Source organism: Curcuma longa, unplaced genomic scaffold (genome assembly GCF_044706935.1).
Source record: "Curcuma longa cultivar G26 ecotype Majalengka, Jawa Barat unplaced genomic scaffold, ITB_CL_G26_1.1 contig_25259, whole genome shotgun sequence".
Lineage (NCBI taxonomy): Eukaryota > Viridiplantae > Streptophyta > Magnoliopsida > Zingiberales > Zingiberaceae > Curcuma > Curcuma longa.
Window position 1 is genome coordinate 23,031 of NW_027432702.1, and position 19,759 is coordinate 42,789.

The 19,759-nt window shown below is 35.9% G+C and overlaps 1 protein-coding gene across 1 annotated transcript; it reads right to left on the minus strand.

Annotated features, from left to right (window-relative positions):
- Positions 1–12,294: 12,294 nt before the first annotated feature.
- On the minus strand, positions 12,295–18,342 carry LOC141818541 (pyrophosphate-energized vacuolar membrane proton pump-like). The gene is made up of 8 exons (XM_074706024.1): positions 18,013–18,342; positions 14,667–15,241; positions 14,114–14,493; positions 13,957–14,043; positions 13,535–13,865; positions 13,014–13,424; positions 12,886–12,945; positions 12,295–12,810 (listed from the first exon to the last, which is right to left on the minus strand). Exons 1-8 carry the CDS (start codon positions 18,254–18,256, stop codon positions 12,604–12,606), a joined length of 2,295 nt encoding a protein of 764 aa, XP_074562125.1. The 5' UTR covers positions 18,257–18,342; the 3' UTR covers positions 12,295–12,603.
- Positions 18,343–19,759: the final 1,417 nt, after the last annotated feature.

Below are 19,759 nucleotides of genomic sequence, written 5' to 3' on the forward strand. Positions count from 1 at the left end.
AATTCCGAAAAAGGTGATGAAACATAGCCAAGAAAGAAGACAATGCTAGTAGAGTTCTCCTGGGGTGGGGCCACGTCCCGGCGGATTGAAACTATCACCGGAGGAGCCTTGGGAACGTGCAAGGGGGCCTGACTTGTCGACTGAACGCCAACGAATGAGTGCAGAGTCCTTGTAGCTGGCGGCTGCGTGAGTGGTTGATGTCGCAAGGCCTCCTAGACAGCCCTGTGAATTAGTTGTTCGAGCTCCGCGGGCGTCATGGATATCTTCTCACCCTAGTTCCTTTCGTCCACGGAGTTATGGTTGTCGACAGTTCTTCTGGTATTGACAATCACGACATCTTAGCACAGTTTTCCCATAGGCGTTGCCAATTTGTTCTGACTAAACACCGCGGATGATCAAGCCACCAATCAAAGAACAGTCCAATATGGGCAACCTCCTAGATGAGCTAGGGTGTGGGAGATGATCTGAATCTGAAACACACTTCAGAGAAGAAGATAGACTAGTGCTGAGGATTCTTGGTAAGTCACTCCGATGCTTAAGTTAAGATTTCAAAGAAGATGATGAAAAGTAGTTAGGAAAGAAGACAATGCTAATAGAGTTCTCGAAATCGAACCTCAAATATGACGGTGGGCTGAACCTTTTATAGCCTGCTCCTCCTATCCCCCATGGCAACCTAGGGGACTGGATCTGACAATTGTTTCCTTTTGGCCTTGTGTACATAAAGAGGGGTATCCGAAGGGACCAGATCTGACAACCTTATATTCCCTTTGGCCTTACATGCAGAAAAAGGGGTATCTGAGGAGATCGGATCTGACAATCTTGTAATCGCTTGTTGTCCTCGGACTGCTGTCTATCTGTAAGAATATTCGCATTCTCTTTTAGTAGGCTATGTAAGATATTCTTTCATCGAAGACATGAGGACGGAACCCAGGATGAGAGGAGCGAGGTGGAATGGTCAAGATGAAGTAGTTGAGGCCGGTCGAGATGAGACGCCTGAAATGACTTAGACGAGATGAGGCTGGCCGAGACGAGACACCTAAGATACCTGAGACGAGGCTGGCCGAGACGAGACACCTGAGATGCCCAAGACGAGGCTGGTCAAAACAAGACACCTAAGATGGTTGAGACGAGACGAATGAGATTATCAAGACAAGGTTGACCGAGATCAGACGACTGAGATGACCAAGACGAAGCTAGCCGAGACGAGATGCTCGAAATAACCAAAATGACTTCGGGAACCCAAATCAAATCTTGACCGAACTCATGATACGCCTGACATACGATCTAAATCTAGTGCCAGAGATCCCCCTCTAGTGGGATTGAGTCCCTGTTGATCCGACTTACCACATCGATCTGGATTTTAATTTTCACATGACTCTTGATTTTTATTCCAGAAGCATCACTTACGACATCCGCGTGAGAGAAAATTGCTCAGTCCCCTTTATTCAAATCAACACAAGGATCCAAATCAAGTTGACCAAAACGATCGAGCTGCTTCCAGTTTTCACACATTCTACTTGAGGTGCTGGTCAATGGCCATGTGCATGCATGGCCTACGTAGACAAAGCACAAAAAATAAATAATTAAATTATCGGTATATGTGCCTTTTGTCCCCATGATCCTCACCATTTCATACACAATATTACATCTGTACTCAAATAATGACAAAAAAATGAGGCATCTCGTAGACCTAAAACAAAGAATAGGAGGCATGCCATGCATTTGAATATCAGCCACGCGAACAGCGAGCAGTTGGAGCCGACGCCAGCATCCTCCTATATAATAAACCATCGCCCACTGCCTAACGATGGCACCACAACACGAGGATATATCCCCGGCCATCTCTTCCGATCCTCTGCAATGATCAAGTCACCGCCACTGCCTGTCAATCTTATCAGCTACCTCATCAGAGCCTGTGCTCGATGCCTGGGGTTTCGCTCTTCCACTGTAATTATATATCAATCTTTCTCTGATCTGATCTCTTCAATTGAATTAATTAACCGTGCAGAAAGTAAGTGTGTTGTTGGTACAAAAACTGAAATGCAGGAGAGTGGGGCAGTGATTCTAGTGGAACGAGGAGGAAGAGGCCCAACTTCGCCGCCAGTGCTTCAAGGGCCTGGAGGAAAGACCCACTTAGCTAATACTTGATGTATAGTATTTGGAGTGCTTGGGCTGCAATTTTGTCGATAAAAATTTCATCGTGGATGTTCATTTAAAATGTAAACTGTGGTAATTAAATCACCTGGCACATGGTTATATTCTGGAGAATTAGACGAAGTTGATGTGGGAGTTTGAAAAGGTGGCTGTTTATTCAGACACAGTTAAAGAAAACAAGATATATTTTCGCAGGTGTTCTTGTTTTGATTCGGTTGGTGATCTGTGTCTTCTCCGTTTTTCTTGTGATTCTTTGTTAGAAAGATATCTTTTACTCTTTCCATACTGTTAAAAGTTCCACATTTGTGTCGAGGAAGATATCTTTGCATACTGTTAAAGATGTCGTCGATCGACTTCGTACCTTTGTGATTGATTTTGGTGATTCAGAACTCTTCATTTCGCCTCTTCATGTCTTATCCCGCTGTTGTTGTATTGAATGATATATCTCGATCAAATTAGACAATAATTAAAACGAGATTGAGTTGGAGAAAATCGAACTGGAGATAAAGACAAACGATCTTTAGCTATGGGAAAGTAATTAGCTTGTTAACTAAGCAAGACTTCATCAGGGTATCATCCCATGTAAGATCAACCCTTTTATCTTGGTTTGCTTGGTAGGAAATGAAAAAAATAGGCTGTTGGAGACATTGAAAGTAATTGTGATACATCAAAATAATACATCATAGAATCTAGTTATTATCATCTATAATGTTACATTGGATAAATAAAAAAAATGAATGCAATGGCAAATCAAAATGACTGATCTGAATCGAGAGCCAAAGTCATTGCCTCTTACTATCGTCGAGAAATTCTTGCATGTGCAGCAAAATGACCTTTTGCAGGGATCGAACAACAATTAGATTCCTTGTCTCAATGGGAAAGAAAAGTGAGGAAGAAGAAGAGTCAACCAAATCCCCAAATGGATGTTGATTTTCTTATTTTATACTTGGCTCATCCTACAGGAATCATCCGCTTAAACCCCATAATTCATTAACAATCCATTAATGTTAACGAATTGGATAAATGAATCTACACATATAATCCACATTTAATAGTATAAGCTCATCTTCATCCATCAAGTATTAGATCATTTAACTGAGATTTAATTTCTTAATGACAATTATTGTGTGTGTTGTTATTCTCGTATTAGAGTGTTGTTATTCTCATATTAGCCCATCAAATGGAGACTTAATCCTTTAATCTTCTACTTGAACTATACGTGATTTCGTATACATCACACAATACCTTAGTTGATCTTCACACGCCAAAAATTTTATGGGTTTAATACACTTTTAAATAATCTGATCCATTAATTCAATTAGTACATAACTAAAAAAGTTAGAGTTATTAATTATAACTGTAACAAGATCCAACAACAATCACAGTACTAATTTCATCAATAACATAGATCAAATGTGGATGTGTAGTATGAAAATGATATAAAATGTAATCTATATATGCTTATTCTCAAAAGTCTTCTTTATGACCCAAACCAGATCCAAATCATATTTACTGATACACTAAATCACAGTCGTAAATCATGATTCAACTTTATGATTCAAAATTGAGTCCTACATCATATTTATAAATACCGTATGCAAAATCATATTAGTAAATCATGATGTCTTTATGTCAAAGAGTCTAAACTTTATAAATATGTAAAAACTTTAGTACATACAATAAGTTAAAAATATATATATATTCATTAATATAGAGTATTGCACCAAATAAATATTTCTACCAAATGAGTACATCAAAAGAAAGAACTCTCGTATTCAACACATATTGATGAAACACCTTGGGTAACAAGTCTTTGATGAACAGATTCACTAATATGAAATCAGTCTTTATATGCTCTATCATAATTTAACTATTCTGAATTCTTTTTTTAACCACTAAAAATTTTATATCAACGTGTTTAGACTTCAACAAGCTATGGTTATTCTTGAAATATAATTATGCAGTTTTATTATCATAATTGATCCTTAATAGCTTGCCAATACCCCCAATGATATGTAATCATGTGATAAGGTTCTGCATCCATATCCATAATTGAAAGTTTCATAGCAGGCTATAAATTCTGCATCTATTGTGAAAGTAGCTATTAGCATCTATTTGATATTTTTTCATGATATAGCCCCTCATGTCAGCATGAAGACATAACTCGAGATGCACCTCTTGACATCTAAGCATCCAGCAAAATCGAAGTTTGAATATCCAATGATTTCAAATGACCTGATCTTCGATAAGTGAGCATGTAATTCTTACTTCTTTACAAATATCACATAACTATCTTTACAGCAATCCAATACTCTGGTCCAAGGTTATTCAAATATCTACCTAACATCTCCATAATGTACGCAAAATCCGAACACGTATATACCTGAGTATACATCAAATTTTCTACTGTCGATGCATAGAAAAATTACTGCATTTCCTTTATATTAAGTTCATGACGTGGATACTACTGCAAGCTAAATCTATCACCCTTTGACATAGAGGTATATATCGCTAGGAGCATAATTCTGCATGACATACAAAATGAGCACCTTTTCTATATAGGTCTTTTGTGAAAGTCCAAATATACGCCTGAAACAATCACGAATAATCTGCATACCTAAGACAAAGAATGCATTACCAAGATTTTTTATTTCAAATTCACCTGATAAAAATGACTTGGTTTTAGCAGAAGACTCTCATCATTACTTGCTAGCAAAATATCATCCATATACAAACAAGTATGATAAATTTGCTCTCACTGAATTGATATACAAATATTGATCAATTGGATTCTCCTTAAAATCATATGAAGAAACTACTTGATCAAATTTATAGCACCATTGACGAGATGTCTACTTCAACCCATAAATATACCTCCTTAATCTACATACTATAAATATTTTGAATCTCTCGATTCAAAATTTTTTGACTACACCATGTATATAGTTTCTAAATATTTTCATTGAGAAATACATTATTTACATTTATTTAATGGAGATCTAGGTCATAATAAACTATAAGTGTCATGATTATTCAAAGGGAGCTTTCGTCGAAACCGATAAAAAAATCTCCTTGTAATCAATATCCTCTTTCTAAATGAATCTCTTGGTGACTAAGAAAGTCTTATACTTTTCTACATTGCCCTGCGAATCCCATTTGGTTTTAAATATTCATTTACAACCAACAGATTTCACCCCTCTAGGCAATTCGACAAGTTTTCAAACGTCGATGTCCGCCATAGATTTCATCCCTTCTCTCATAGCTTCGATCGATTTTTTTGGATGGGAACACTGTTTGACTTCTTGGAAGAATGTGAGATCATCTTCCAATCAAATGTCAAACTTATGCTCTTGGAGATATACATAATCATGAGACATTATAGATCTCCTTTCCCTAATGGATTTCCTTAGCGACACTTGTCCTTGAGGTGGTTGAGAGTCATGTTCAACTGTAGGAGGAAATGTCTCTATTTGAGCTGACATGCCCTCCAATTGAATTGAAAGTGATATAGAAATATCATGGTCTACTATCCCTTCTGGTTGTGTAGCTTCAACTGTACATGGAATAATAACCATTTCACTATCAGCTGCATTAGTATTTACTTTATTAGGATCATCAATGATTTTCTCAAATGATATTTTCTTAACTTTAATGCTCTCACAATCCTCAATGAATTTGACATTACTCATTGAAAAAGTTGAAGCCTTTTGAGTTTTCAAAATATCCTACAAAATGACAACTAACGATTTATGCACCCAACTTTCCTTTGTTAGACCTATAGGGCCTAGCCTTAGTTGAACAATCCCAGACATATATGTGCATAATACTAGACGTTCTATTTGTCCACAACTCGTATGAGATTTTCATTACTGCCTTATTAGAAATTGTATTGAGTAAGTAAATCGCAATCTTAAATGCCTCACCCCATAAAGACTCCGATAGAGAAGAAAATATCATCATACTTCTCACTATGTCTTTTAGGATCTGATTTTATCACTTTGCTACATCATTGTGTTGAGGGATACCCGGTATGGTGTATTGCATCACGATTTTGCATTCAGCAAGGTATTCCGCAAATGACATAGAACGTTGTTCACTTGATCCATAAGATCTACCATAGTAGTTATCACCACGGTTTGATCTTACAGCCTTAATCTTCTTACCTAGTTTTCAACTTTGATTTTGAACAGGTCCAGGGATTACGACTTCTTGTGAATAATGTATGAGTATCCATATCGAGAATAGTTATCTATAAAACTGATAAAATATGTTTGACCATTCTAGGAAGCTTTAGGGAATGACCATATATATCTATATGTATCAGCTCTAAGACCTCATTACACTGTCTTGAACCCTTATTACTTTTGTTAGTTGTTTTCCTCTTGATACACTCAAGGGAATCAAGAATTTCTAGTGACATTAACCTTTCTCAGCGCTATTTAGAGATATGCCCTAAACGTCTATGTTATAACATGAATGAATTCTCACTCGTCACACTTCGCACATATACTATGTGTTGCAACATTATCCGTATGAGTTTTAATATCCAATCTGTATAATTTATCAATCAAAGAATCAGTATCACACAAAATAGAATTTAAAAAATATTAAATTTTACATTTCTAAATGAACAAGTGTATCTAGATTTGTCTGAACATGAAATAAAAATTAAGTTTCATTTAAATGACGATACTACAAATGTATTTTTCAAATTCAAAGTACATTGTTCCCTAGACAAATTCTAAAGACATTTATAGCCTCTATTTTTGCCTTTTTTCAGTCCCAGTATAAATGAATCTTTCAGCATCAATCTCCAATGGAAACCTTACATAGTTACACTTATGCGAGTAATTGCACTTGTATCTATCCGCCAAGTGTTATTAGGTACAATAGCTAAGTTGACTTCTAAAGTGACAAAGTTAAAAATTTTACCTTTCTTGACACGCTAGTTGCTGTATCTGGGCAATCCTTCTTCAGGTGATATTTGTTTTTACAAAAGTAATAAGTTGGGTCCAGATCTTGTTGTTTTTGCATCTTATGTCCTAAAGCCCCAGTTATTGCAGACAATTTTCCCTTACTCTTATCATTATCTTTTTTCCTCTTCTTGTTAGAGTACTGAGATGAGAACGCAAAGTGAGTATTGTTAGATGTGTCATGTCTTAATCTCTTTTCTTCCTGTACACATTGAGCTATAAGCTCATTCAGTGTCCATTTCTCCTTTGAGTATTGTAACTTATCTTGAAATGAGTGAACTATATAGGCAGAGAGATTAGGACGAAGTTCATAAGTACGCTTTAAGACATTTCTAACATTAGTGTCCTAAGCCTTGTAACCAAATTTGATATCTCCATGATACTCCCTAATGCTACCCTTTCCGTTATACCTCATGGACATCAACTTCGTGAGAAGTGTGGTAGTCTCAAGCGAATTGATCCGCCAATTCATTAATGAAGGTCTTAGCATCCTCATATATATCTATATGAATTCTGGAATATATATATTCATGATCATCAGACTCATGCGATTCGATCACTTCCACTTGTTAAAGATCACATTTTGATCCACAAAGAAATCACTGGATAAAGGTGCAAGGCAATCATGCTTAAATACAAAGTCTATATCCATGCAACCTAATAATACTATAATATGTTTTTTCCATTGATCAAAGTTTGTATCAGTCACAGGGATGTTGTTCAGATTGACAGATATTGAGAGTGCTACATAAACAAAAGCAAAGAATATAACTCAATCTAACAAACAAGACATGCATCTTTATATTTGTGCAACAAACAAAACATACAACTGTATGAGCATTTAATGAGATACCTAGTACAATATTACATTAAGTCTTTGGAGTAAAATATAATTTGCTAGTGGTACTCTCTAAATAGCTTATAATGACCTTCATCTACCACCACAACACGTCTTCAAATTTGAGCTGATATATCATGCACATGATTAACTTTATATATAAGCCTCCTTAGTTATCTTATGTTTTTGAGTATCACTCACAATACTTTTAATCGACCACATAGTCCGCATTCTTTTGGGTTGACACACTACGCGCATGATTTTGAAATTAAACTCAATTTGTGAACTTCCTTAAACATATATCTGACATAAAGAATGATTTTTCTTTGGGCTAATTAACCATCTTTAGCATGAATATACATCCATCTATATAAATACTCCAAGCCTCCCCAATAATTCTCGCTTTGGCGATAGTATCAGTTCGACTATGTAGCAAATGTGAAGATATATATAGGAAAAACTATTGAAAACACATCTAATCAGATATCAATCGATTGATATCAGCTACCAGTCAATTGAGACTCTCATCAATTGATTGTCTTCAAACAACAATCGATTGATACTCCTTATGTGCTAATTCTAAGACATAGCAATCGATTGCCCATTTTCAACAATCGATTGCCCCACAACAGTCGAGTTGCCCGATTGAGTTGGAAGGCTTTTGTTCATGAGTTCACCCGTAATAATCAATTGACACCTCACAGTAATTGACTGATGACCATCAGTTGAACTCACCAATCAACTTAGAAGTCTTCTGTGGACGATCCTATGGATAACAATCGATTGTACCTCATGACAATCGATTAGTGAACACCAGCCAAACTGTTCAATCGATTTTGTGATCTTTTGTGTCCAAACTTAGGTTCAACAATCGATTGGTCCTCGTGGCAATCAATTGGTGAACACCAGTCGAACTGCCCAATCGATTTCAAACCATTCTGTGCGTAACTTTGGGCTCGATAATTGGTTGACTCCTTATAATAATTGATTGGTGAGTATCAATCGAACCCACCAAACGATTCCAAACTATTCTATGCCCAATTTTACACTCATCAATCGATTGATGTCCTTCACCAATCAATTGTTACTCCACAGAACTCGATTATATATTTCTAAACGTGATTTTTCAGCTCGAAAAAAATCCTAAAAACACATCGTTATTTGTGTTCTTCACAGATAATGCAAAACTATCCTAGGGTTTCCCAATACTAGATTCGACGAATATACAATGATTCTCTAAAGATCTTCTAAATGGAATCGAAGTAGTCGAGTTGCCCGATCGAGTTAGAAGGTTTCTGTTCACGAGATCACCCACAATAATCGATTGACACCTCACAACAATCAACTGATGACCATCAGTCGAACCCACCAATTGACTTGGAAGTCTTCTGTGGACAACCCTATGAATAATAACAATTGGATCTTATGGCAATCGACTAGTGAACACCAATTGAACTAGCCAATTGATTGTACAACCTTCTGTGTAACCTTAGGTTCAGTAATCGATTGTCCTCATGGTAATCAACTGATGAACATTAATCAAACTGCTTAATCAATTTCAAAACATTCTGTGCGCAACTTTGGGTCGACAAGACAATTGATTGACTCCTTACAGAATCGATTGGTAAGTATCAATCGAACCTACCAATCAATTCCAAATCATTCTATGCCTAGTTTTACACTCATCAATCGATTGTTGTCCTTCATCAATCGATTGATGCTCCACAAAGCTCGATTCAACTCAAAAACCCTCTAAAAACAAGTCATTATTCGTGTTCTTCACAGATAATGCAAAAAATTTGAAATGTTGGTTATATCTTAGGGGGCGTTTGGTTCAAGTTATTATATATAACCTTGGTTATGTGATTAACTGGTAATCACATAACCAAGGTTATAGGGAATAAAATATAACTTAATGTTGTTTGGTTCAATTTATTTATTTGAAGGGAATACAGCATAACCAGTTTAACATTTACTATATTACCCTTGATTCAATTTATTTTTAAAATAAATTAAATTAAATTAATAATATTAATAATATTAATGATGATATTAAATTGATAATATAAAAAATAAATATAATTTATTTATACTTTTTTAAATTTAAAATAAATTAAAATATTTTTAATAAAATAATTATTTTAATAAAATAATTCATTAAATTAATAAATATAAGTCATTAATTTTATTTTTTTAAATATAAAATAAAATTATATATATTAATAAAATAATTGATTAAAATAATTATTTTAATAAAATAATTTATTAAATTAATAAATATAATTCATTAATTTTATTTCAATAAAATAATTCATTAAACTAATTATTTTAATAAAATAATTCATTAAATTAATAAATTTAATTCATTAATTTTATTTTTTAAAATTTAAAATAAATTTATATATATTTTAATAAAATAATTTGTTAAAATAATTATTTTAATAAAATAATTTATTAAATTAATAAATATAATATGTTAATTTTATTTTTCAAAATTTTAAATAAATTATATTTTTTAAATATATAAGTATTTAAATTAAATTTATTAAATTAATTAACTCGGTTTCAATTAGGTTTCACAGTACATTTTAATTAACTTAGTTTTTAAATAGAAAGGTAATTATGGAAAAAAAATTCATTAACCTTCGGAATTGTAGAAAACCTTAGGCTACCAAGGTAATCACATTCCCAGATTATAACTCATTTGTTGATATGGTGTGATGCTATATTAATTGGGAATCATAACCTAAACCAAACAAGGTTATCATTGATAACCTTGAACAGATAACCAAGGTTATTAACAATAACCCCCAACCAAACGCCTCCTTAGGATTTTTTAATGCTAGATTCGACGGATATATATCAATTCTCTCTTCTAAATGGAATCGAATGCAAAATCGATGTATACATACCAAATCATTGAAATCTAATCCATACACCTTAAAGAAGACAATAAACTAATCCTAAGCTTTGATGCCAATTAAAAAGCAATTGCAATACATCATAATCAAACTAAAGGATGCATCATAACATCTAGTTATCATTATCTATAAGGCTACATTGGATAAATCAAAAAAATGAATGCAATGGCAAACTGAAATGACTGACCTGAATCGAGAGTCAAAGTCATTACCTCATGTTTGACCCCAAAAAGTTCCTACAAGTACAATGGAATGACTTTTTTAGGGATCGCGCAACAACTGGATTCCTCGTCTCAATGAGAAGAGAAGTGAGGAAGGAGAAAAGTCAATCAAATCCTCAAGATGCCCAAATAAACATTGGCTTCTTTTTATACCTTGACATATCTTGCACGATCATCCATTTAAATTCATAATATGTTAACAGCTCATTAATGTTAACGATCCGAATTAACAGATACACATACAATCCACTTTCAATAGTATAAACCTCATTCATGCATCAAATATTAGATCACTTAATTAAGATTTAATTACTTAATAGTAATTATTGTGTATTATTAATCTCATATTAGCCCATTAAATAGAAATTTAAAATACAATACTCAAAAAAAAAATCAAAAGCATAACATCTACCACAAATAAATGCAATATGGATAAAAGATCCTCTGTCGTAGTCAACTGCAGCTTCTCGATTTACCTCCTCACAGATGGTCGTGAAACCGATCGTATGAGACCGTTGGAGTGGCAGATTTCATATTTTACAGAAGAATATGACCCAAAAAAAAAAAACTAGAGAAACTGCATTAAAGGTCTAGTCGAGATCAGGCTGTACGATGGTTGCTCAAGTTAGGAAAGGCCTTTTCACTTGGTTTATCAGTAAATTTGATGTCACATACCACATTACTAGTCATGCCTGTTTTTACATCATGCAATATTTGCTACAGCCTCCACCAAAACAACAAAAATGTTTGGATGGTAATTGTGTTGAGCATGCATCCTTTGTTTATAAAAGAAAAAATTGAATTAGTTTGTGATTCACAGATGAAATGCAATGTAATAATGATAGCATACTGTACTTTGGTTATTTAAACTAAAAGATTCACCACCAGGCAACAGTTAATGTAAGTATTAAGGAAAACAGTTATGTTTAGTATTCCGATGTTACAGAATACAATATATTCTTATATAAAGGGGTCAAAGGTTCAAGGAGTTTAAAGGGTTTAAGAGGTTGAGGGGACAGAGCTAAGGGGTATTTCAACTATATAAACTCTTCTTTCAACAAATGAAATGAAATCCATCATAATACGGTCAACTTGGTATTTAGAAAGTTTGTCATCGATAAGGAAGCAATACAAAAGTGGCTACCTCCACAATCCCAAAACCAGAACAAAAATTAGGCAAGTCAATGTTGAGATGCATCAGATTAAACTGATGAAATTTCTTCCAAGAGTAATCACTGTCATCACCCTTATCACTCAACAGTAATGATCACCGTAATATGTAGTAGTACAAGATTTGCTTGCCGGTCGTCCGGTAGGACGTCTAGGTGCCGACCTTGAAGGTCCAACAGCTTACAAAAAACAATAACAAAGCAGCCAAAATGGTTGAGAAATTCAATAAGGGAACTAGAGTTCATAAACTACACTAGTTTATGCAGGGATGAAGGATGAACTTGGGGCGATCTAAATTGGCAGTGATCACTCCACAACCATAAGCTTTAGAATATCTTGAAGAGCAGACCGCCGTGGGCAGCAAAGAAGGGTGCAAACACAAGCGACTCCACAGCCATAAGCTTGATGAGGATGTTGAGTGATGGCCCAGATGTGTCTTTCAAGGGATCCCCAATGGTGTCACCAATCACAGCTGCCTTGTGGGCATCCGAACCCTTAGGACCAAGAGTTCTTGCATGCTCGGACGCACCAGCCTGAACAGGAAGTTCAGGTTCACAATCTTAAGACAGACTCAAGAAAATGCAAATGTAATGCATCAAGAATGTTACCTCAATGTACTTCTTTGCATTATCCCAAGCACCACCGGTGTTTGACGCAGAGATAGCAATCTGTTTAGCAACAAGGGACGAGCATCACCATGCAAATTCATATTGTGAGAAAACTACTTTCGACGTACCTGAACTCCGGAAACGAGAGCGCCAGCAAGAACACCAGCTAGAGTTTCGACACCGAAGAGGGTTCCCACAATGAGAGGCGTGAGCATCACCAGAGCACCAGGAGGGATCATCTCCTTGATCGAAGCATCTGTGGAGATCTTGACGCAGGTGGCATAATCTGGTTTGGCATTGCCCTCCATAAGGCCAGGAATGGTATTGAACTGTCTACGGACTTCCTCGACCATCTCCAGCGCTGCTCTACCAACACTCTTCATGGTCATGGCAGAGAACCAGTAAGGGAGCATGGCACCGACAATCAACCCAATGAAGACTTTGGGTGTGAGAACATCCACAGCAGAGATTGCTGCTCTACTAACAAAGGCACCGAAGAGCGCAAGGGAAACCAAGGCAGCAGAACCAATGGCAAATCCCTAAGCCAATAAAAGAAAGTCAAATTAGAACTACAAGTTTGGATCCACAAACTAAATCTAGGGAGTGTCATGAATGAAACACAGTACTCGTTGAACTGAAGATTCAGTACCTTTCCAATTGCTGCAGTGGTATTGCCTGCAGCATCCAAAGCGTCAGTCCTCTCACGAATCCTGTGGCTCATGCCGGCCATCTCAGCAATGCCTCCGGCATTATCACTGATGGGGCCATAAGCGTCGATTGCCAGACCAGTTGCAATAGTGCTCAGCATACCGAGTGCAGCAACTGCAATGCCGTACATGGCAGCGAGACTAAAGCTAACAAAAATACCCACAGCAATGGCAAAAATTGGGATGATGACCGATTTGTATCCCAAAGCAAGTCCAAAGATGACATTAGTTGCAGCACCAGTTCGGCAAGAATCAGCAACATCTTGCACAGGGCTGCAGGAAAGGAAATGTAAGGACAATCTATATATTAAGCACAATTACATAGGAATGGCCGAGAAAAGGAAATAAATATATAGTTTATAACCTGTACGCATTGCTTGTATAATATTCTGTGGTAAACCCAATAACCAGGCCAGCCCATAATCCCATGGCAACGCAGAAGAACAGCTCCCTAGCAAATAGAAAGAGGAGGTCAGACTATTCTCAAACCTTTAATCACGGCACTAAGTCAGTGCACTTACCAATTTTTAACTAGCTTCTGCTCACCAAAATTGAAGATAGTGAAGGAAGATGGGAGAGCTATCCAGCTAACAAGTGCAATTCCAAGAGTCATAAGAGCAGTGGAGACAATCAGCTGCCTTTTAAGTGCAGGCTCAATTTCTTTCACTGTTTTTATTTCAAAAAAGTCGGTGGCAAACAGAGTAGTTATCAAGCAAACAATGATACCCATCGAACTGATAAGAAGGGGATAGCACATGGAGGTAAAATCATGGTTAATTCCAAAGGAAGAAATAGAGGCAACAACCAAAGCAGCACATGACGACTCAGCGTATGAACCAAAAAGATCAGATCCCATTCCAGCAATATCCCCCACATTATCTCCAACATTATCAGCTATGACCTGCAATGTGTTGCCCATCATATAACTAATAGATTAGCTTATATGCTTAACTAAAAAAGATGCAAAAAGGAAGGTGAGAACAGATAGACGGATTTGCTTATATCAACAAATTATCAACTACTAGTTCGGTATCAAGTAGATGCAGACAAAAAATTTGCATCTAACAAACTTACAGCTGGGTTTCGGGGGTCATCTTCAGGAATGTTTCTCTCAACCTTACCAACTAGATCAGCACCGACATCAGCCGCTTTTGTATAGATACCACCACCAACTCTCCCAAAAAGAGCCATGGAAGACCCACCAAGACCGTAACCAGTAATGGCTTCAAATAGGCCTTCCCAGTCATCGCCATAATACAAGTGGAATAAGTTAATCGAAATATATAACACCAAAAGGCCATTTGCAGCTAGCAAAAAGCCCATAACTGCACCAGATCTGAATGCAGTGATAAATGCTTTTCCAACACCTTTCCTTGCTTCTAAAGTTGTTCTTGCATTGGCAAATGTTGCTATTTTCATCCCAAGAAAACCAGACACAACAGAAGTGACAGCACCAAGCAAGAATGACAAAGTACTAAAGATAGCATTAGCAAGTGCTGGTTTGCAGTACTTATCCTTGCTGTAGGTGCATGGCTGTTTTTTTGTGCTAAAGCCTTCCACAGAACCAAGAAAGAGGAAGATCAGTACAGCAAAAACTGCCATGAAGATTCCAACATACTGGTATTCGGTGAAGAGGAAGGAAGTAGCTCCTGTTTTTGCAGTAAAAGAACACGTCAAGACAAAGTGCATCCACGGTGGGTTATTCTAGGTACTTAAGTGAGTAACATAAGTAGAACGAAGGAGAAAATGATGAGAATAACATAGACAGTATGAATTTGATGCTTATGATAGTTGCCACTGCCTAAGTTGAGACTGACGCAAAAACTGAAGTAAAAAGTTGCAGGCAAAAAACATAAATTTCAAGGCAATCTATAAGTAGTGAAAGAATAGCATAGCTTCATATGAAATATTATCAAAGATAATAACAATCTTTAGTTATGGCTATGAAAAATGATAAATTTAACTTTAATCTCTCTTCAAAGTTCTTATTCATAAAGATGTCATCTAAGTGCTTAAAGGTGCATTACTGGAGCTCTTGGGAGCAAACAGGTCACAAAGAGAAATTAGAACAGAAGCCAGGCTATAAAAATATGGCTTATTTCAAGATACATGAGTTTTGGACAGCGGTCAGTAGTGAGAAAATTCTGTCACAAAGCCACAAACTGTATATCCGTAATCGCATACCTTTGAAGATAAGGCAATAAATTATTATTTTTGGATCTTACTCTATGCAAAAAACATTGGAACTATAGACAGAGCAATAAAATTTTGTTTTTGGATTTCATGGTATAAAAGACAGGGCACAGATGTCTAAAGCCTGGTGATTTTTTCAAAAATTTAGATGAACAATACCAGCTTATATATATTATTCAATGTGACATACAGTCACTAAAAAAAAGGTGTGTATTAATGATGAAAAAATTATCACTAAAACCTTTAGTGACAATAATTTTATTTAGTTTCGTCAATGATAGGTTCTATAGTTGATGACAGTATTAATCATCTGGTCATTAGTGATAATTTCTTATTGCTAATTGACAATCTATTTTAAAATATCATTGCTAGATAATACAATAATCTATATTATTATCAACATCTTTATTACTAAAATTTTTAGTGATAATTGTCTAATACTTGTTGGGATTAAAATCATATATATACATGAGGAAACAAATAACAATGGATGAAGTTAACCATGACTGCAACAACTGCAGCAGACTGCAAAAAAATGACCCTGCTGAAGTTTCAAATGAATAATGTCATCTTAACATGTTAAAGAGGTTCATGGTTCAATAACAGGCGTATGAAGTTTGAGTTCCAAAATCATGCTCCTTCCAAAATACCAAAACACACACTTTCTCACCCCACTTAACCAAAATACCCCTAGTTTGGAGTTTTTAGCTTAAAAAAAAAGTTTAGGGCTTTGAACTCATCTTGATCGATTGTTTGAAATTAAAAACCCTTTGAATACTCAATGACACTCCCAGATATACTATGGTATATTTTCCTCCCTACAATGACCTGTTTTCAGCCACCAAGATGATCATTTCTCGGTTACCAAGGTAAATTCTGGAGCTTTTCAATTCAGAAAACATGAACAATCTATCCGTCACTGAAAACATTGTGGTATAGTTTTTGTTCCAAAATAACAGATTTTGGATTATCCAGGTGATTTTTGAAGATTTGATGGGATTACCTGATACTCCAACTAACCCTCGTTTATAATTTTCTATTCAAAATGAACATTATCAGTCCGCATGTTGATTTGATGATCCAAAACACATCATTTTAGAAAGAAAAATCTATTTTAATATTTGTTGGAGTGTTGATTAGTGTACATACCAAGCACTCTCGAGTTCATAATTTTAATAAAGGACGACTTCAAAAGTCCGAAATTCATTATGAACTAGCAATATTGAATCAAAGGTATTTATGGTATATAGAGAAAGAAGGTGTGTGAATTGGATATTTTGAAAGTCGAGATTGTGGTTTTAGCAACTTCGGGTGCAGATTTGTAACTAGCTGTGGAACTATCTAGTAAACGGGCACTGCCAAAAGTGTTGAACAGATCTACTCAGTTCTGTACGGTTGCAATCCAAAATGGCAAACTGAAAGTATACTACACCTTTTCAAGGACCAACAAAGAAGTCAGTCAATAGTGGTAGATAGTTGTATCTCACAACCAAACATGTATTAGCCACTCAACCTGATACTCGAGCTACACCATGAAACTACAAGAATTAGTATTCCCCATACTAATACAAGGAAATGAATCAAATCATGAAGGATTAGAGAAAGCTGTAGCTATCGGGAAACTACGCTCATTAGTATTACAAATAAAGAAAAAGAGAGCCATTATCACTGAGTACGAGTGAGGTTGATACTTTAAACATTGTACTCAGCCATGACAAACTTAACCTCACACTAGAGTACACGGACACTTGAAAAAATAAAGAAAACACGCCGACATCTGAACTTCAACTTTTTCATTTCTCAATGGCCAAAAAGAAAAAAGAGTACAAGTGTCGAAGACAAAGCCAAGTTGATAAAATATGAACCCTTTTAGCCGACTTTTTAGACAGAGCAACTTAAACTGAGTAAAAAATTCTGAATTTGAAAATGTATAAAAAAATCATTCTTTTCCCACTCGATGAAAAAATCCCCCTTCTGTTTATGATTGTCTCAAATCACAAATCTAGGTGATTCAGAACGACGGAAGTTGTGGTCTCTTAAGTTATCTCCGTCTATACAGAGAAAACTTACTATTGTGAAAAAGGAGTTCTCTTTGAATATGTTCAAACAGTACGCTTTTTCCCATCTAAGTATCCCTTGTCTAGTCATCTCCTATACTAAGCAATTCGGATCTATGAAATAGAACCATAGCAGCTTAGATAACTTTAAGAAAATGATAATGACGAACCTTCAGAGATGGCGCTCTGGATCTCGGCGCACTTCGACACCACGTTGTGATCATTGAGCCCTTCCTCCTCCTCGATGAGATAGTCGCCATACCCATTCTTCTTACCAGCAGGCGCCTGTTTCTCCGTCGAGAGCTTCACACGCGAAACCAGCACCCACTGGAAGAGCGCAAAAGCGATCCCGACGGCGGCCGCGGCCGGGATCAAGATCTCCGCGAGCAGGTCCGAAAGGATCGCCGCCCCCATTGGCAGTTACCACAGCTGGGAAGCCCGATAACGAGTGTGAGAGCCACAGCAGTGGCGGAAGAGGTCGAGTGAGGGCTTTGGAGGTATTGAATGCCTCACAAGCCCCGCTATTCCTACGGTTATATAGAGGAGGAAGACGAAAGAGGCCGGAAATCGGGGGGAATGTTGAAAATAGGGAAACTGATAGGGGGTTATCTAGAAAAAAATTCACACCAAAACAAACAAAATTTTAGTTCACCCACACCCAAAATTTACCACAGCGACACGTACTTACAGCCTTAGAATATTTACTTCTTCAGGGACGTATCCGAAAGATTCCTTACGTAGTGGAGCCGCGTTCGTCCGGCCCGTTGCCACGTGTTATCGCTATCCCCTTAACGCGTTCTCCCTCTCGATTGGCCCAGCGAGGGAACCTGGAAGTGCCAATACGAACCGTCCGATCTAAGAATGGACGGAGAGATGGGCGGCGTGGGTTGGCGTGCGATCGTTAGATATTCCCGACCGGATAACGTTGCTGCCGTCGGCGCCGAGATGCGAGTGACGTGGCGGAGGGAACTCATCGCTTTCAAAACCAACTCGTTATCTGCACCCACTTATCCACCGTCACCGCCTACGAGGCAACGGCGCCGGTCCTACTCCCCCATCAGAAGAGTATACTAGCATTGGTAAAAATTGGTAAACAACAAATAGGAAAATATTAGGGTAAAATTCAAATGATGCTCTCCTTTTTTTTTTTTGGAATAATCAAAAGGACGCTTTTTTATTTATTAGCAAAATAATATTTTATTTTATTTTTTAAATTTATTTTATTTTAATATTATTTTATGAGGACACAATTATAGTAATTACAATCTCATAATTTTATAATTACATAATTATAATAATTATGATCCCGTAATTATTATAATATAATATTAATTGATATTGATCAAAATAGGTATATTATAAGAGCTATGAATTATAATTATTGCAATACAGGATTATTAGTATTGATCAAAGTCAATTGAAGTATAATATAATATTAATTAATATTAACTAAGATAAAATGAAGTACTATTAAAATATAATTTATCAATATTAATTAGAATTGCAATATCAATATTATAACAATTATAAATTATGATTATTATAATATAAATTTTTATATTAATCATAATTAAAATGTTCTTGTTATAGCAATTATTATGAATCCACCGCTTCCAAAATAAAGTATATAAAAGTGGGATGGGACGACATTTTAATAATAAATCATTGTCATACCTTTTTTATTTTTTTTAAAAAAATATTAAATATAAAACTAATTTCATAATTGAAAAATTAAAAAAATTAATAATGTCAATCCAATCCTCGTGTGATCCCACACAACTCATTCACACACACACGCTAGTTATGACTCACCTCAAATCTTATTAAAATAAAATAAAATACGATACGGATTAATTAGCATATTTAGATGCGCACGCCAAAAACACGCAACCTTTTGTTCCCTATCGTCTATCACTT

Coding starts and splice junctions, on each gene's coding strand:
- LOC141818541 (XM_074706024.1), bottom strand. CDS start 18,256: ATGGGGGCGGCGATCCTTTCGGACCTGCTCGCGGAGATCTTGATCCCG. Junction 13,425..13,534: donor CCACTGCAGCAATTGGAAAG/GTACTGAATCTT, acceptor TTATTGGCTTAG/GGATTTGCCATTGGTTCTGC. Junction 12,811..12,885: donor ATGCAAAGAAGTACATTGAG/GTAACATTCTTG, acceptor CTTCCTGTTCAG/GCTGGTGCGTCCGAGCATGC.